At 50.4% G+C, this 13,141-nt stretch overlaps 1 protein-coding gene across 3 annotated transcripts in view; it reads left to right on the top strand.

Annotated features, from left to right (window-relative positions):
* The first annotated feature begins 1,853 nt into the window (after positions 1–1,853).
* MXI1 (MAX interactor 1, dimerization protein) overlaps positions 1,854–13,141 on the top strand; it is an 80,708-nt gene continuing 69,420 nt past the window's right edge. Inside the window, exon 1 of one of the 3 annotated variants that reach the window (XM_078434814.2) lies at positions 1,854–2,327. In XM_078434814.2, the coding sequence (XP_078290940.1) occupies positions 2,066–2,327 (262 nt within the window). In that variant the 5' untranslated portion in view covers positions 1,854–2,065. Of the gene's footprint in view, positions 2,328–4,406; positions 4,541–9,170; positions 9,289–13,141 lie in introns of those variants that run through there. The other 2 variants (XM_078434816.2, XM_078434815.2) reach the window with 2 other exon arrangements.

The raw sequence follows: 13,141 nt of genomic DNA, 5'->3' as shown, positions 1-13,141 counted from the left end.
CACAGCTCCTAGGATCTTCTACTCTCCCCTAGCTAAAGGATGCAAAGACCAATCATGCAAAATTTGTCACAGGATGAAAAATGAACGGACAGTATGTGTAGTATGATTGTATCCAAATGTGAATTGGAAATGTGAATACATTTGCTTTAAAATGCCAATTACTGGGGCGCCTGGGTGGCTCGGTCAGTTAAACGTCCCACTTCAGCTCAAGTCATAATCTGCGGTTTGTGGGTTCGAGCGCCCGTCAGGGTCTGTGCTGACAGCTCAGAGCCTGGAGCCTGCCTCAGATCCTGTGTCTCCCTCTCTCTCCATGCCCCTCCCCCGCTCATGCTCTGTCTCTCTCAAAAATGAATAAACATTAGAAAAAATTAAAATGCCACTGATTGGTGCCATCATCTCAGCAGCAGGTTATTATATTCTAAAAGTACACAAGACTTTAGTGAATGTTTTACAAAGAAATGTACTTTCTCTCCTTTTTAAAAAAAAGTTTCCATTTCCAGTAAGAGTCTTCTGGACAAATGTGCGTGAGGCAACTCTGAGTTTTAGGGTGGCTGGGTTGCTCAACTGCAGGGGGCAGTATTCCATGTGTCTTCTGCCTAAGTGGTTCCCTGGCAGCGGGTGGGGGGGGCTGGAGGGGGGAGGAATTCCAGTTGGCTTTGCAAGGTGACAATATTTGGATGGGTTTGTTGCAGAGATGTTTTCCAACAAAGTGCAGAACAGTCTTGTTTCCTGTAGCTTGTTCCCTCCACCCCTTAGATACAAGTAGGGGACCCAGGTTCTCATCTGGGTCTGGATTGAAAGAAAAAGATCTTACTAGGGGCCAGGTAGTGTGCTAAGTGCAGATATGATTTAATCAGCACAAGAATCTTTATTGGAGTTTCATGGATGGAGAACAGGCCAAGAGAGGTTGGGGGACTTGCCCAAACTCACACAGTCTATGTGCTTCAGAGCTGGACTTGAACTCTTCTCTGTGACACTCCCCAATGGCCTTCAACTATCCCTCTGACTCCCACTGTACCTCCCAGGCCTGGAAAGCATCCATGGTTCCGGCAGACCCTGAGTGGGTGGGTGACAGCAGCAGCAGCAGCAGCAAAGACAACATCGTAGACTTCGACTTCAGTCTTCAGAGCCAAAAGGTGGAGTTCAGCTGGGGTGGGGTGGGGGTCGGTCCTGGGCTGCCATTTTTCTCGGCTCTGTCAAATAAAAGGATGCCAGGTGTGGAGGCACCCTAGTGTGAGCTTTGCACAGCTGGACCAAGGCCGGGAAGAGGAGTGTGGAGAGAGATGCTTACATCTCCTCCCCTTCCTGGAAAATAGCTTTGCATTTGAAGGGAGAAAGAAAGAGTTGAGTAAATTTGTAACTGGGATTTGGTGGCTTGGGGATTTCATTTGACCCGGTGAAGGCACATGCTTATGCCTGTCTGTGTGTGGGGGTGTGTGAACTGGGGGGAGGAAACTCCAGGCTACATATGATGGGTTTTTTGGATTGGGCTTTTATTTTTTTTTTAAAAAGTCACACCAGCTACCATTTATTGGGGATCCACTCACCATGTGCGAGGCATTGTCCTGGACCCTTTACCAGGTATTATTTTTATGTGAAGAAAAAAAAATAGCTCACTAGTTTGTTTTCCTGCAGGTGCACTCGGAGGCATCGAGTATTTTTTCCATTTGTGTTAAAATACAGTGCTCTGCTCTGAGGTAAGATTTGGGGAGAGGCGGGGAAGGGTGCAGGGACGGGCAGAGGGCGTCCCTGTCTCGCTTTTCTCCACCTTTTATTTTGACCGGTCCGATGGTGACAGGCTCGCACTAGGACCCAGGCGCCAGAGCGCCTCCGTCTGTCCTGTAGGTTCATTCAATCTCCCATACACACAGACCCACTGCGAGACAGACACACACTCACACACACTCACACACACAACTGCACGCAGCGAGGCTCGGGAAGTCAGGTCGCCTCCTCGCCTCGGCCCCTCCTCCGCTCCGGCCAGCCGGGTCTTCTCCAGGGACCGGAGCTCGGCGGGGCCGCGCAGCCCCAAAAGAGGACGAGCTCGGCGGACCCCGGTTCCTCCATGGGCAAACGCGGGCGGCCGCGCAAGGAAGCGCGCTGTGAGGGCGCGGGGCTGGCCCCCGCCGCGCCCCCGGCGGTGGCCGCGCCCCAGCCCCCGGCCCAGCCCGAGGAGCCCGCGGGGGCCAAGCTCAGGTGCCCCTTCTCGGACATTTTCAACACCAGCGAGAACTCGATGGAGAAGCACATCAACACTTTTCTGCAGAACGTGCAGATTCTGCTCGAGGCCGCCAGCTACCTGGAGCAGATCGAGAAAGAAAACAAAAGTAAGTTTAGGGGCCCCTGCTCCTCCTCGGCGCCCGGCTCTTTCTTCCTCAACCACTTGGGCGACCCCTGTCGCCTGCTCGGCCCGCGCCCCCCTTCCCCCAACACACATCCAGCCCTCGGCAGTAAAGCCGATGACACCGGAGAAAGGACACGCACGCACAAAGCTGCTAAAGATGTAACAAAGACGAGCGGGGGCGGGGGGTGGATGGCGAGGGGGGCCTGTCGGTGCGTCCGTCTGTCCGTCTCCGGGAGGCTGGGAGGACCGCCGGATGGACAAGCGGGGGAGTGTTGTTTGCTGACAACTGAGCCGAGAGCTCATCTCTTCGAGGTCGCCTTTCTTCCTTTTTCTCCCCCCCCCCCCCCCCACCCCGGAGCCTTCTCGGGCAGACAAGTGTTGTTTTTCTGTCGCTCGTTCCTGGGTGGGGTGGGGATTAGAAGCCGAAAGTTGGAAATCGTAGGCAGAGCTCAGCGGCTAGAGAAAAAACACACGCAGACACACACGACAACAATAACAACAACAACCAAACAGCCCTCCACGGCATGGGCTTGGTCTGGCTGGCTCGGCTCTGCTTCTCCCTTCTGTCTACTGTGCTTCTTCCTCCCCTCTCGTAGCAGGGCTCAGGCCATCGCTTCCACGGATACAGTCCCCCAGCACCTCTGTTGCCCTGGGGTGCCACCTCCCCCCCCCCCCCCCCACCAAACAGGCCGGCTGGGCCGGGCAGCGCCAGCAGCTTGCCCCGGACCCGCCGTCCTGCGCCCGGGAAACTTGGCGAGGGGGACACAGCTAAAAGGAAACTTTGGGATCTCGCAGGAAACAATAGTTGGGGAAGAAGGTGTGGGCTGTTGTGTGAGGTTTCTTTATTTTCCGGGAGACGACTTACGAGTGAGCGCGCCTGGCTGGGAAGGCAAACGCCTGCCTTGTCGATTTCTACTGTCGTCTTCCCCCCCCCCCCCCCCCCCCCCCCGGGCCGATTCAGGTGGAGAGCAGTGCTGGGGAGAGGGGTGCTGGGAGCCCCACCCCGGCCTGGCCTCCTTTTTGTATTTGTTTGTTTCATTTTTGCCTCTGCCTGCTGGGTCCCCCAATCCTCCCAGGCAGTCGACTCAGCGTCCTAACGGGGGCACGCGTGTGCGGTGTCTCCAGCCCAGTCCTCACAAATAATAGCTGCGAGAAGGGGGAAAGGGCCAAGGCAGAAAAACCGATAGACTAGGGAAAACCAGGCTGTTTAATCTGTCCGAACAAGTAGGAAGATCAATGAGACGAGAGAGCGAGGGGAAAAAAAAAAATGGTCCGATTGCAACGTGTCAGATCTTGCAACCTCCTCCCCCCAAAACACAACAACAACAGTCCTCAAACACAAAAACACCTTAGCTGACCAACACCCCAGGCCTCCGTGGTGAAAGTAACCGTGTGTTGCCTGCGCAATTGTGCAGTGGCTGAAGGCAAAAACAAGGATTTGTGTTGGGAGGACGGTTGTGTGCGTTCTTTTCTTTCTCTTCTCTCCTGTTTTCTCGGAGTGCCTGGGTTGCGAGAAAGGCGCATCGCTGGCTGTGTAGCCGAAGCAGTTTGCGATTATTCATCCGGGCGGGAGGCGGGGGGGCGAGGTGCATTTGTCAGGAGGGTAGTTTCTGAAAAGCTAGAGCTGGTAGGGAGCTGGGTGAAGACGTGGTTTTGTTTGGTGTGTTTGCTTTTGTTGGAGGGGGGAGGGGCGCGATTTCTTTAGCTACCCCCCACCCCTGTCCGGGGTTCTCTGGAGTCTGTCCCGTGGTACCGACTCTGGTGGGGGTGCACTAAAAGAGGGCACCTTGGCAGTGTGTGGCAAACCTGGGACCCCCACCCCCAGCATGGTGTACGAAGAAGGCGTTTGGAGCTTCCACCGCGTCCCGCCCCCCCCCTCACCCGCAGACAATCGGAGACCTCCGCCCCCCCTTGCCGCCTCCCCCACCCTCCCCCGCCGCCCTGGCCGCCGCCACCTCCTAGTTTACCCCGTGCCGGGGCTCCGGCGTGGCCACCAGTCACGTAAGCAGAGGGCCGGGCGCGCCGGGCCGGGCTACCCCTCACGGGGCGGGCCAGCGGCAGCCGACTGGGGCTCCTGTGGCGGAGGAAGCCAGGGGGCTTCCTCCTGGTCCCTTTCCCGAGCGTCCGCGCTGCAAGCCCAGCAGCCCCCGAAGAGGGGTTCAGGAACCTCAGCGCCCCAGTCAAAGTCAACTTCGTGTGCGTAATCAGCCCCTCGGCCCCACTGCCCCCCCTCCGGCCGGCTCCCCGCGGGAGTATTTTTAGCTCTGTTGCCTCTATTTGCTGCCGCTGTTTGGCTCTGCATGACGTGATGCCAACGGCCCCCAGATTTCCCCGAGAGCGTGGGGGCGCTGCGCCTTGCCCAGCTTGGCTGCGGGGACCCTGCTCCAGGCCCTCGTCCCTTCCCCAACAGCTCACGCAGGCGAGGGTGACCTCCAGCAAACTAAGGGCTACCATCGTCAGGCCCTTTATTATGTCCCCTGCAAACAGGAGCGGCCCACGGGGGTTGCTTTATCCTCCCCACTTTCGACTCCCCCCCCCCCCCAACCTCCCACCGGGGCTGGGTTTCCTAGTACGGAAAACGGCGGGCCCTACATCTGCCTCAATTTATTGGGGGCGCTTCTTCGCGCTGGCGGCGCTCGCCGTTGTTTTCTGTTCGCTGCACACAATGCCCGCGCGTCACGGCGGTCCGCGTGTGCACAGCAATAACGCGAGTTGGGGGGCGGGTCGTGCGTGCGCCGGGCTCGGGCACTGCGGGTCGCTCCGCGCGTGCGGGGCTTGTTTTGCTTCAGAGCCCCGCTTTCCGAAACGCTTACATCATTCAGTCGTTGGGGGAGGGAGGAGGATCTGGGCGTTCCGATAGGACTCCAGCATTTCTCAGGTCCCTGGTTTTTGGAAGGAAGCAGGGATCCTAGCTGTTTATGATGTTCATTATGATAGGAGGGGGCTCAAGTTTTGTTTGTTGGGCAAGTTTTGTGTTTTTTTTTTTTCTTTTTAGGTCACTACTGCAAAGGGCACTGCTGGCCGGCTCAGGTGCACAACCTCCCCGCCTTCATTTCAGCCAGTTCCCCTGTAATCACTTGATCTCAGTTTCTCCGCCTCCTCCTCCTCCCCCTCCCAGCTAGAGACACATGGTTTCCACATGGAGACAAACTTCTTTCCTCTGACTGGACTTGACCTAGCTGCGTTGTTCAGCCTATCGGCAGCTTCAGCTTTCTCTGACATCACGCGTTGCTGAGGCCTGAAACTGGTGGGTGGAGCCAGGAGGCAAGCCAGGAAATCTCTGGGAGCTGTAGTGTGGCCAGCTGCTACAATCCCTTCTTAAAGGGACGCTCTTCTCCCCTGAGACGGGTGTCAGCTTTGATTCTTCATTTCGGGTTCGGTGAGACCTTCCCGAAATGCTCCAGTAGACCCTGGTCACGAGTTCACACGTTTCGTTTTTACTGTTGTTTGCAAAGTACTTACTTGGCAGCCGCTTGCCTTATTTTCCATTGTTGCCAGAACTGCTTTTCATTGCCTCTTTGAGGTTTCCGTAGTAGGAGGAGTGCTCACCAAGTTGTGGCCACAATGTTGAATTATTCCCAGTAGGTATGGTGAGCCTCCTCAGGAGGAAGGGGTTCAAATTAAGTCACCCAGTATTGACTGTTCTGTGCAAGGCAAGGATTCCCAAGGATATGTGGGTACATTCTCCTGAAGTTCCAACTGATGCGAATCCTTAAGGATCTCAAATTAAAGGTCTCCAGAAATATTAATCATGGAGACAGTGACCCGTTATCACAAAATCAGAAGTTATATATAAATCATCTCTGGCATCACCTATATCCATTTGGGGTACAGTGAAGGGGTGGCAATTTAGGACCAAGTGATAATTAGAAAAATATTTACTTCCTGTTTTGGAAAAGGTTAAACTGAAAGGGAGGAAGAATGAGATTCACAAAGCAGTGTTATGTGCAGAAAAGCTGTTCCGTGGTCAAGTAAAAGCTACTGTAGTGTAACGTCTAGAGGGTTAGAAATGGGCTTCCCAGTGTCTGGGGAGGGTCACTTTGGGGGCAGTGCTTAAGATAGAGAAGAATGATTACATGGGAGTAGAAGCCATAGATCACCCTCTGGAGTGGATTATCTGGGTTTAGAGTGAGGTGCTTTTCTGGACCAGGCATGGACAGGCCAAGGGGCAGCCTCTTCTTCCTGATGGAGAAAAGCTGCTGCTGTGTGGGCATGGGGCCCCACCCTGCCTTCCCCACGTAATCGCCTCTGCTCCTGTCCAGCAGGTCCACCAGCAAGCAGGCTTCGCAGTCATGCCTCTCTGCTTGACTCAGACTCTTCCTTCTGTCTAGAATGGCCTCATTCTCTTACTCCACTGGGGTTATCTGTTTCTTACTCACCCTTCAAGACCTAGGTAAGTTCCTACCTCCTCTAGGAAGCCTCCTCTGGCTATTTCTTAATTCAGGGTAGTTGATAGAATGAAAACTTTACAGTTACCCAGAGTAGGGCCCAAATTCCTCCGTCGCTGCTTACTGGCTTTGTGACTGTGTGTGCAAGTTACCTAAGCTCTGAGGTTCCATTTCTTTTTTGTAAAATGAGGATAACGATAACACCAGCCTCACATCACTGTTGAACAACTAAATGAGGTACTCCCTTTAAACATTTAAAGTACCTGGAATATAGTAGGTGCTCAATAAATAGTCTCTGAGCCTTGAGAATCAGTACTATGCAATTTTCCACTTGCTTCCTGTGTATTAGCTTTATCCTCACAGGGAGATGATTAGCATCCTAAGGGAAAAGATCACCAATAATATTTCAGTATATGTCACCATTGCATATAGCATACCACTGGGCATATAGAAGACATTTAGTGTACATTCTTTGATTGGTTGGATTTGTCATTTACTGGCTATGGCACAGTGATCAGGTTTGAAGGCCAGGGGACACAGAATAGACTTTCTGGAGACTTGGAGAAGAATTGGAAATACTGATCTCTTCCAAGGAGAGGGGAAGTTTCATGTAATCAACATAGAGTGCCCTTGGGCTACAAAGACCAGGGGCTGCAAAGAAATGGTAGTTCAGGCCTGGAGAGCTGAAAGTGCCCACTGTCATCAACTGTGACCCTGAAAATGAATGTTACTAGCTTAGAGAGCAGGAGACTAGGGCAAGTTATGCTAAAATTAAGGGGTTTGATGGCAACTAATGTTCAAGCAGGTCACATTTCTGCATAGCAGGCATCTTACAATTCATTCATTCATTCCGCAAATATGTATTGAACATGTACTATGTGCACTCGCTTTTTTCCTGAAAATTCTGTGGGTTCATTTATGGTGGGAGTGGAATGGGACATTTGGTTTTTGGGGAGTTGTGTAAAGAACACTTTTTTAATGTTTATTTATTTATTGTTGGGGGGGCAGAGAGAGAGAGAGAGAGAGGGAGAGAGAGAGAATCCTGAGCAGGCTTCGTGCTGTCAGCGCAGAGCCCAACATGGGCTCTCGAACTCACAGACTGTGAGATCCTGACCTGAGTTGAAATGAAGAGTCGGACACTTAACCAACTGAGCCACCCAGGCGCCCTGTGTAAAGAACATTCGTAAATCAAGTTTTTGTTTTTGCTGTATCCTAAATTATGTTTCTCAGATTCAGCTTTTTTCTTCCAGTTTTAAATATGATCTCTGCCCACTGGTAAATGCCAGAAGTCGACTTTGAGGATAGTTGTGGCTTTCAGAGTCCCAGAGCTCCCAGGGACTAGGCACCCTACAGAGGATGCCCAGGGAAAGGGAACAGAGCCTTCGAATTTCGGAGAAGTTGAATTGAACCATTCCTGGTTTGTGGGGGGAAAGGAAGTTCCTTCCGTCAGCTCCAAGGCAAGACAGCATGTTCACTGACCTTCCCTTGCTGATGAAAATGCTGTACCATTGACATACCCAGAAATGGGAATTTTCATCTGAGGATGGCTGGGCAAAAGTTTGGAGGCAAAACTGAGGGAAATGAAGAAGATTCTAGCATGTCGCAGCAGCAACTAATTGCATTACATGCTGTGAATACTGGTTACCATTTTTTGAGCACTGACTATATACCAAGTATGGGGCTAAACATGCATTATCTCTTCCAGTCTTCACAACAACGCCATGATGTGTGCAATTTTATTGCCCCATTTTATAGAGGGGGTAACCAAGGTGCAGGGATGTTGAGTAACTTGCCCAAAGGTCATATGGTTTAGTAAGTGGCAAAGCTAATTTTTGGAACCTAGGCCTCTGATTCCCGAATGAGCCTGCAGTCTTAACCATATATGCATGTACACGTTTTCCAGTCAAGGAATGAAGTCCAGAGAGGTAAAATGACTTGCCCAAGGTCACCCAGCAACCTAAAGCAGAGCTGGTATTTGAAACACTCTGTTGATTGTTCAAGGTCTTCCTGTACACACCCTGCTTAGAAAAGGCTTAGAAGTAAGGCCGAGGACAGAATAGCCAACCAGAGAGGGTTTTTTGTTTTGTTTTGTTTTTGTTTTTCAGACTTGTTCAACTCTCCTGGCCCTAACTCAAGTTTAGGCTCCTAGGAAACACCACCCCCTCCTGCTGCCTTTCCCAAGTCCGTCCTCTGGGCATATCAGAGGACTTGGGCTGTTGCTATGGTACTGGGGCCAACAGCAGGTTCATCAAAAGCCGGGTCTTTTGCCTTTAAAAAAAGCCTGGCCCTGCAGAAACGAATTGGCCACAAAGATTTGCATCAGTCATTGTGGCTTGTTCTGTTTTAGATCCCCCCTGCCTCCCTACCCCACCCCCTCCTCCCTACCACCACCACTTTCTATAAATACAGTTGGATAAATATTGATTTAAACCGGGTTTCTGGAGGAGAAGCACATGGCTGCCCTGGCCTGGTCTTCACTTAGATACCACCAGCATGCCAGGCCTGACACACCTAACCCCCGACAGCTCTGGCTTCCAAATGACCCGTTTTGGGGAGGTAAGTTGTGGTTTTGTGGCTTTGATTAAAAGAGAGAGAGAGAGAGAGAGAGAGAGAGGAGAGAGAGAGAGAGAAGGAATGAAAAAGCAACAACCCAGCAAGAAATGGGAATCTTCTTGCAGAATGAAGAAAGCAATTCTCAGCAGGCAGAAATGGGGAGCGGGAGGCCGTATTGCAGACTGGCCTTCTGAACCATTCTCTTGCCTTTCCCATTCTTCCTTCCACTCCATTTTGGGTTTTGTTTTTAAAGGAGGCAGGTGGTAAGACAGAGTGTCAGGGCCAGAAAGAGCCCCAGAGGTCACAGAGCATCCATCATCCTATTACAGATGGGGAAGCTGAAGCCCAGAGAGGGACAGTGGCTTGCCCAAGATGACACAGCAGAAGCAGAACTAGATTCTTCTGGGCCTCTTGCCTGGTGTGAGAATGGGTTACAAGCAGAGCCCCAAACTGGGCTTTTGTTTTACAGGTCAGGTGCTTATAAAGTCAGCAATTCTCAAACCTGGTTTACTGATCCTAGGGTGTGGCCGGTTGGTTATTGCAAAGGCCATTGCAACATTCACAATAGTCTTTCAAAATGAAGCTAATTTGAATTTGCCATTTAGAAAAAAAATATTTTCTTTTACACTGGGGCTGGGGGAAGTAGGAGGAGTCCAAAGGCAGTGACAGTGACAGGATGGCTACCCAAGCCTTATCTGAGGAGGAGAAATACAAGTCTTCCCAGAGGGGCCTCCTCTGGGGGCGGTGGGTGGAGCTCTGGGCTCACACTGAAGAGTGGCTTCAATTCCACAGGGACAGACACCTGCTCTCTGGCTCTTCTGCTACTAAAGGGAAGTAATTGTCTCTGATATCATTGTCCCTGAGTGGCCTGGCTGGAGGTGTTAAAGCTGTCAACAGCTGACTTGATCTCTCTGGCCAAAAATAATGGGAATTTGCCACCATCCCCTCCAGAACTTGAGCCTCCTTCTTTGCTTCCTCATCTTTGCAGAGTTGCGCTAGGCCCCTTGCTTGTGAAACATTTTGAAAGTTCAGGTGACCCTTGTTTTGAGCAATACATCTCCAGGAAATATATGTAAATAAGATCTCTTTTTTTAAAACAAATTTAAATTAGAGAAACTCTCTTTAAAAGGCCCTTGTGGCAAATACTTTTATTTGGAATTATGTTTCTTGCCAGGAGTTCTCCCTAAATTTGTTCCCTGAATGTCTTCCTTCCTTCCTTCCTTCCCTCAGACTGATGTTTAAGGAGCACATACTGTTTTATGTCAGGCACTGTGCTAGGTCCTAGAGATAACAGTCCCTGCCCTCATGGAGTGTATACTCTATTCCAGTGCCGGTTTTTAGAAATTCGTTTGTCTTAAACCCCAACAGTGTAGAATTACACCTGACTTGGATTTTGTGTCTTCAGTTCTAGACATCATTACAGACAGAACAAAATTTATCCTCCTCTCCCTGCACCCCCTACCCCCACCTCCATGTTTAAAGTCTTTTGTGTTTGTCCTTGTAATTTTTCCAGATCTGACGTTGTTGTTGTTGTTGTTGTTGTTGTTGTTGTTGTTGTTGTTGTTTTACTACCTGAGCTTAGGAACTAAGTACCCCGTGAGCAGCCTTGTAAATAAACACATTCCACTCTCAGTTCTCTCCAGAACGGGGCATTCTGTACTTGGAGGACTGTCCATACCACTGTTCTTACCAAGCGCACCCTCCTATATAACATGCCCTTGGCCACATATCTCTAGTACCCAACTCCAGCATCTGCTAAGGAAATTTAAACACAGCAAAATTAGAAAGATAAACATAGTGTCCTGAGGGAGATTAGGAAATTCAAACTAAAGCCAATAAAAAGGGATTTGGATTACCTCCTATTTGAGATATTTTACTCTTGTATGTTTAGGGCCATTAGCAAGAATACTTGAATAAAGATGATTTGGGACAGTTTTAATACTGTTGTATTAAAATGGAGGGCATGCCCAGGGCTGCTTTGTTCGTGGCCATGGGTGGCGAAGTGTGAGCTGGGATGGCCTTTGTTTTTCTTTCTACGGTGGCCCAGACTGCCTTATGGCATCCCTGTGTTATCTCCCTCTTACCTCCACCACACCTGACCTCCCATACCATATTTCTTGACTCTTTTAAGGCCCTGAGTGCCTTGCATATGACCCTCTTTCATTCTTTTCACCAGCTGTAAAATGTAGCTCAGTTCAACAGATAATTTCTAAGACCTGCCAGGAGCCAAGCACTGTGCTTGGTCCTTTCAAAGTGCAGGAGGTGTGGAACTAGAGAGTTCCAGCTCAGATTCCAGTGCAAATGACAGACAAATAAAGACCAATAAAGAATTCTTGTCTGTCTCCTAGGAGTCTGATAACCTGTCCCCAAGGGGACTGCTGACAGGTGCAATGTTTTCTCTATCTTCCAGAGGAATAGTGATCATGACTCCCTTTACTGAGCAGTTACTATGTACGAGCACAATGCTAAGTGCTTTGTGTTAAATCCTCACAACCACTGAATAGGAGGGTGCTAGGATTATCCTCATTATAAGTGAGGAAAGCCTTAGCCTTAGCAGGGCTAGCTAACTTTCCTAAAGTCACATGTTAACATTGAGCGGAGCTGAGACTCAAACCTAGGTTTTTCTTTCTTCCTAGGAGAACTTAGGCCTCAGGGGGCAAGAGGCAAGAGATGGAATCTGGACTGTTTGAATTCCGAGCTGAGGGTCCCCTTGGGGATGCCTCCCTGGAGTGACTTCCTTTACTTCCCACTCATCCTGGGACAGAGAGAGGGCAGCCAAAACCTTCCAGGGCTCTTTGGGTATTGACAGTAAAGTCTGACTAGGGCCCTTTTCCTGAAGGGCAATGGTCTAGGGTGTTGCTACTTGCATGTGTAGCACCACCTTGCCCAGCACCCCCTGGGGAACTCACCCAACCAGTAGAGCTCCTGTGGTTCTGCACACTAGGGTGGCAAGGGTGTGAATCCATACACTATGAGGCTATACTAGGTTTCCTGAAGCGTTCGAGCTTGTAGGGGAACTGGTCTGGCCATGCTTGGAGCCAAGGGCTTCTGCCACAGAAGCCAGAGGGGCGAGAGGCACGTGTGAGCTGCGGAGATGAGCTATAGACCCTGACTGCCACCGTGACAGTGTGGGCAGGCTGGTTCTGGTCAGTCGGCATAGGTCCAACCTCTTCTCCTCAGTGAAGATTGAGGAAGCAAGAGTGATCTTAAATATAACTGGGTTCATGTCACTTGTTTAAGCCTTTCAAGAGTTTATCTCGCCCTGACTATGTAGAGTGAGTGTGGTCCAAGGATGGACAGCCTTGGCATCTGTTGCGACTTTGTCAGAAATGGGACTCCCAGGCTCCACCCCAGACCTGCTGGATCTGAATCTGTATTTTGCCACAATTTCCGGGTGATTTTTTTGCTCATTTAAGTTTGAGAAGCCAGCCTAGACAGCCCTTGTGATTGCCCTGATGCTTCTACCCACCTAAAGCAACCCCCCATTTATCATTTATCCTTTATCCTATGTATCGCAATTTGCAATGATTTTACTTGTTTATCATCAGTCTCTCCGGCTAGAATACAAGCACCTGGAGCACAGGGACCATTAAGTAGTTTCGTTAATTATTCGATCTTCAGCATCTAGCTTAGTGCCCAACACATAATAGATGCTTAAGGAATATCTGTTGAATGAATGATGAGTTCTCTGTCTTTAATATTCTGACCTAGTGCTTCTCAACAAGGGAGCTAGTTGAGATAGTTCTCAACTATCTCAAGGGAGCAAGGTGAGATAGTTCTTCTTGTGAAGATTAGTGTAGAATAATGCAGGTTGTAACATCCTTGGTTCCCACTCAGTAAATGCCAACAGGACCCT

Source organism: Panthera onca, chromosome D2, assembly GCF_046562875.1.
Source record: "Panthera onca isolate mPanOnc1 chromosome D2, mPanOnc1 haplotype 2, whole genome shotgun sequence".
Taxonomy (NCBI): domain Eukaryota; kingdom Metazoa; phylum Chordata; class Mammalia; order Carnivora; family Felidae; genus Panthera; species Panthera onca.
The sequence above is the reverse complement of the archived record's forward strand: the minus strand, read 5'-3'. Positions and strand labels throughout refer to the sequence as shown.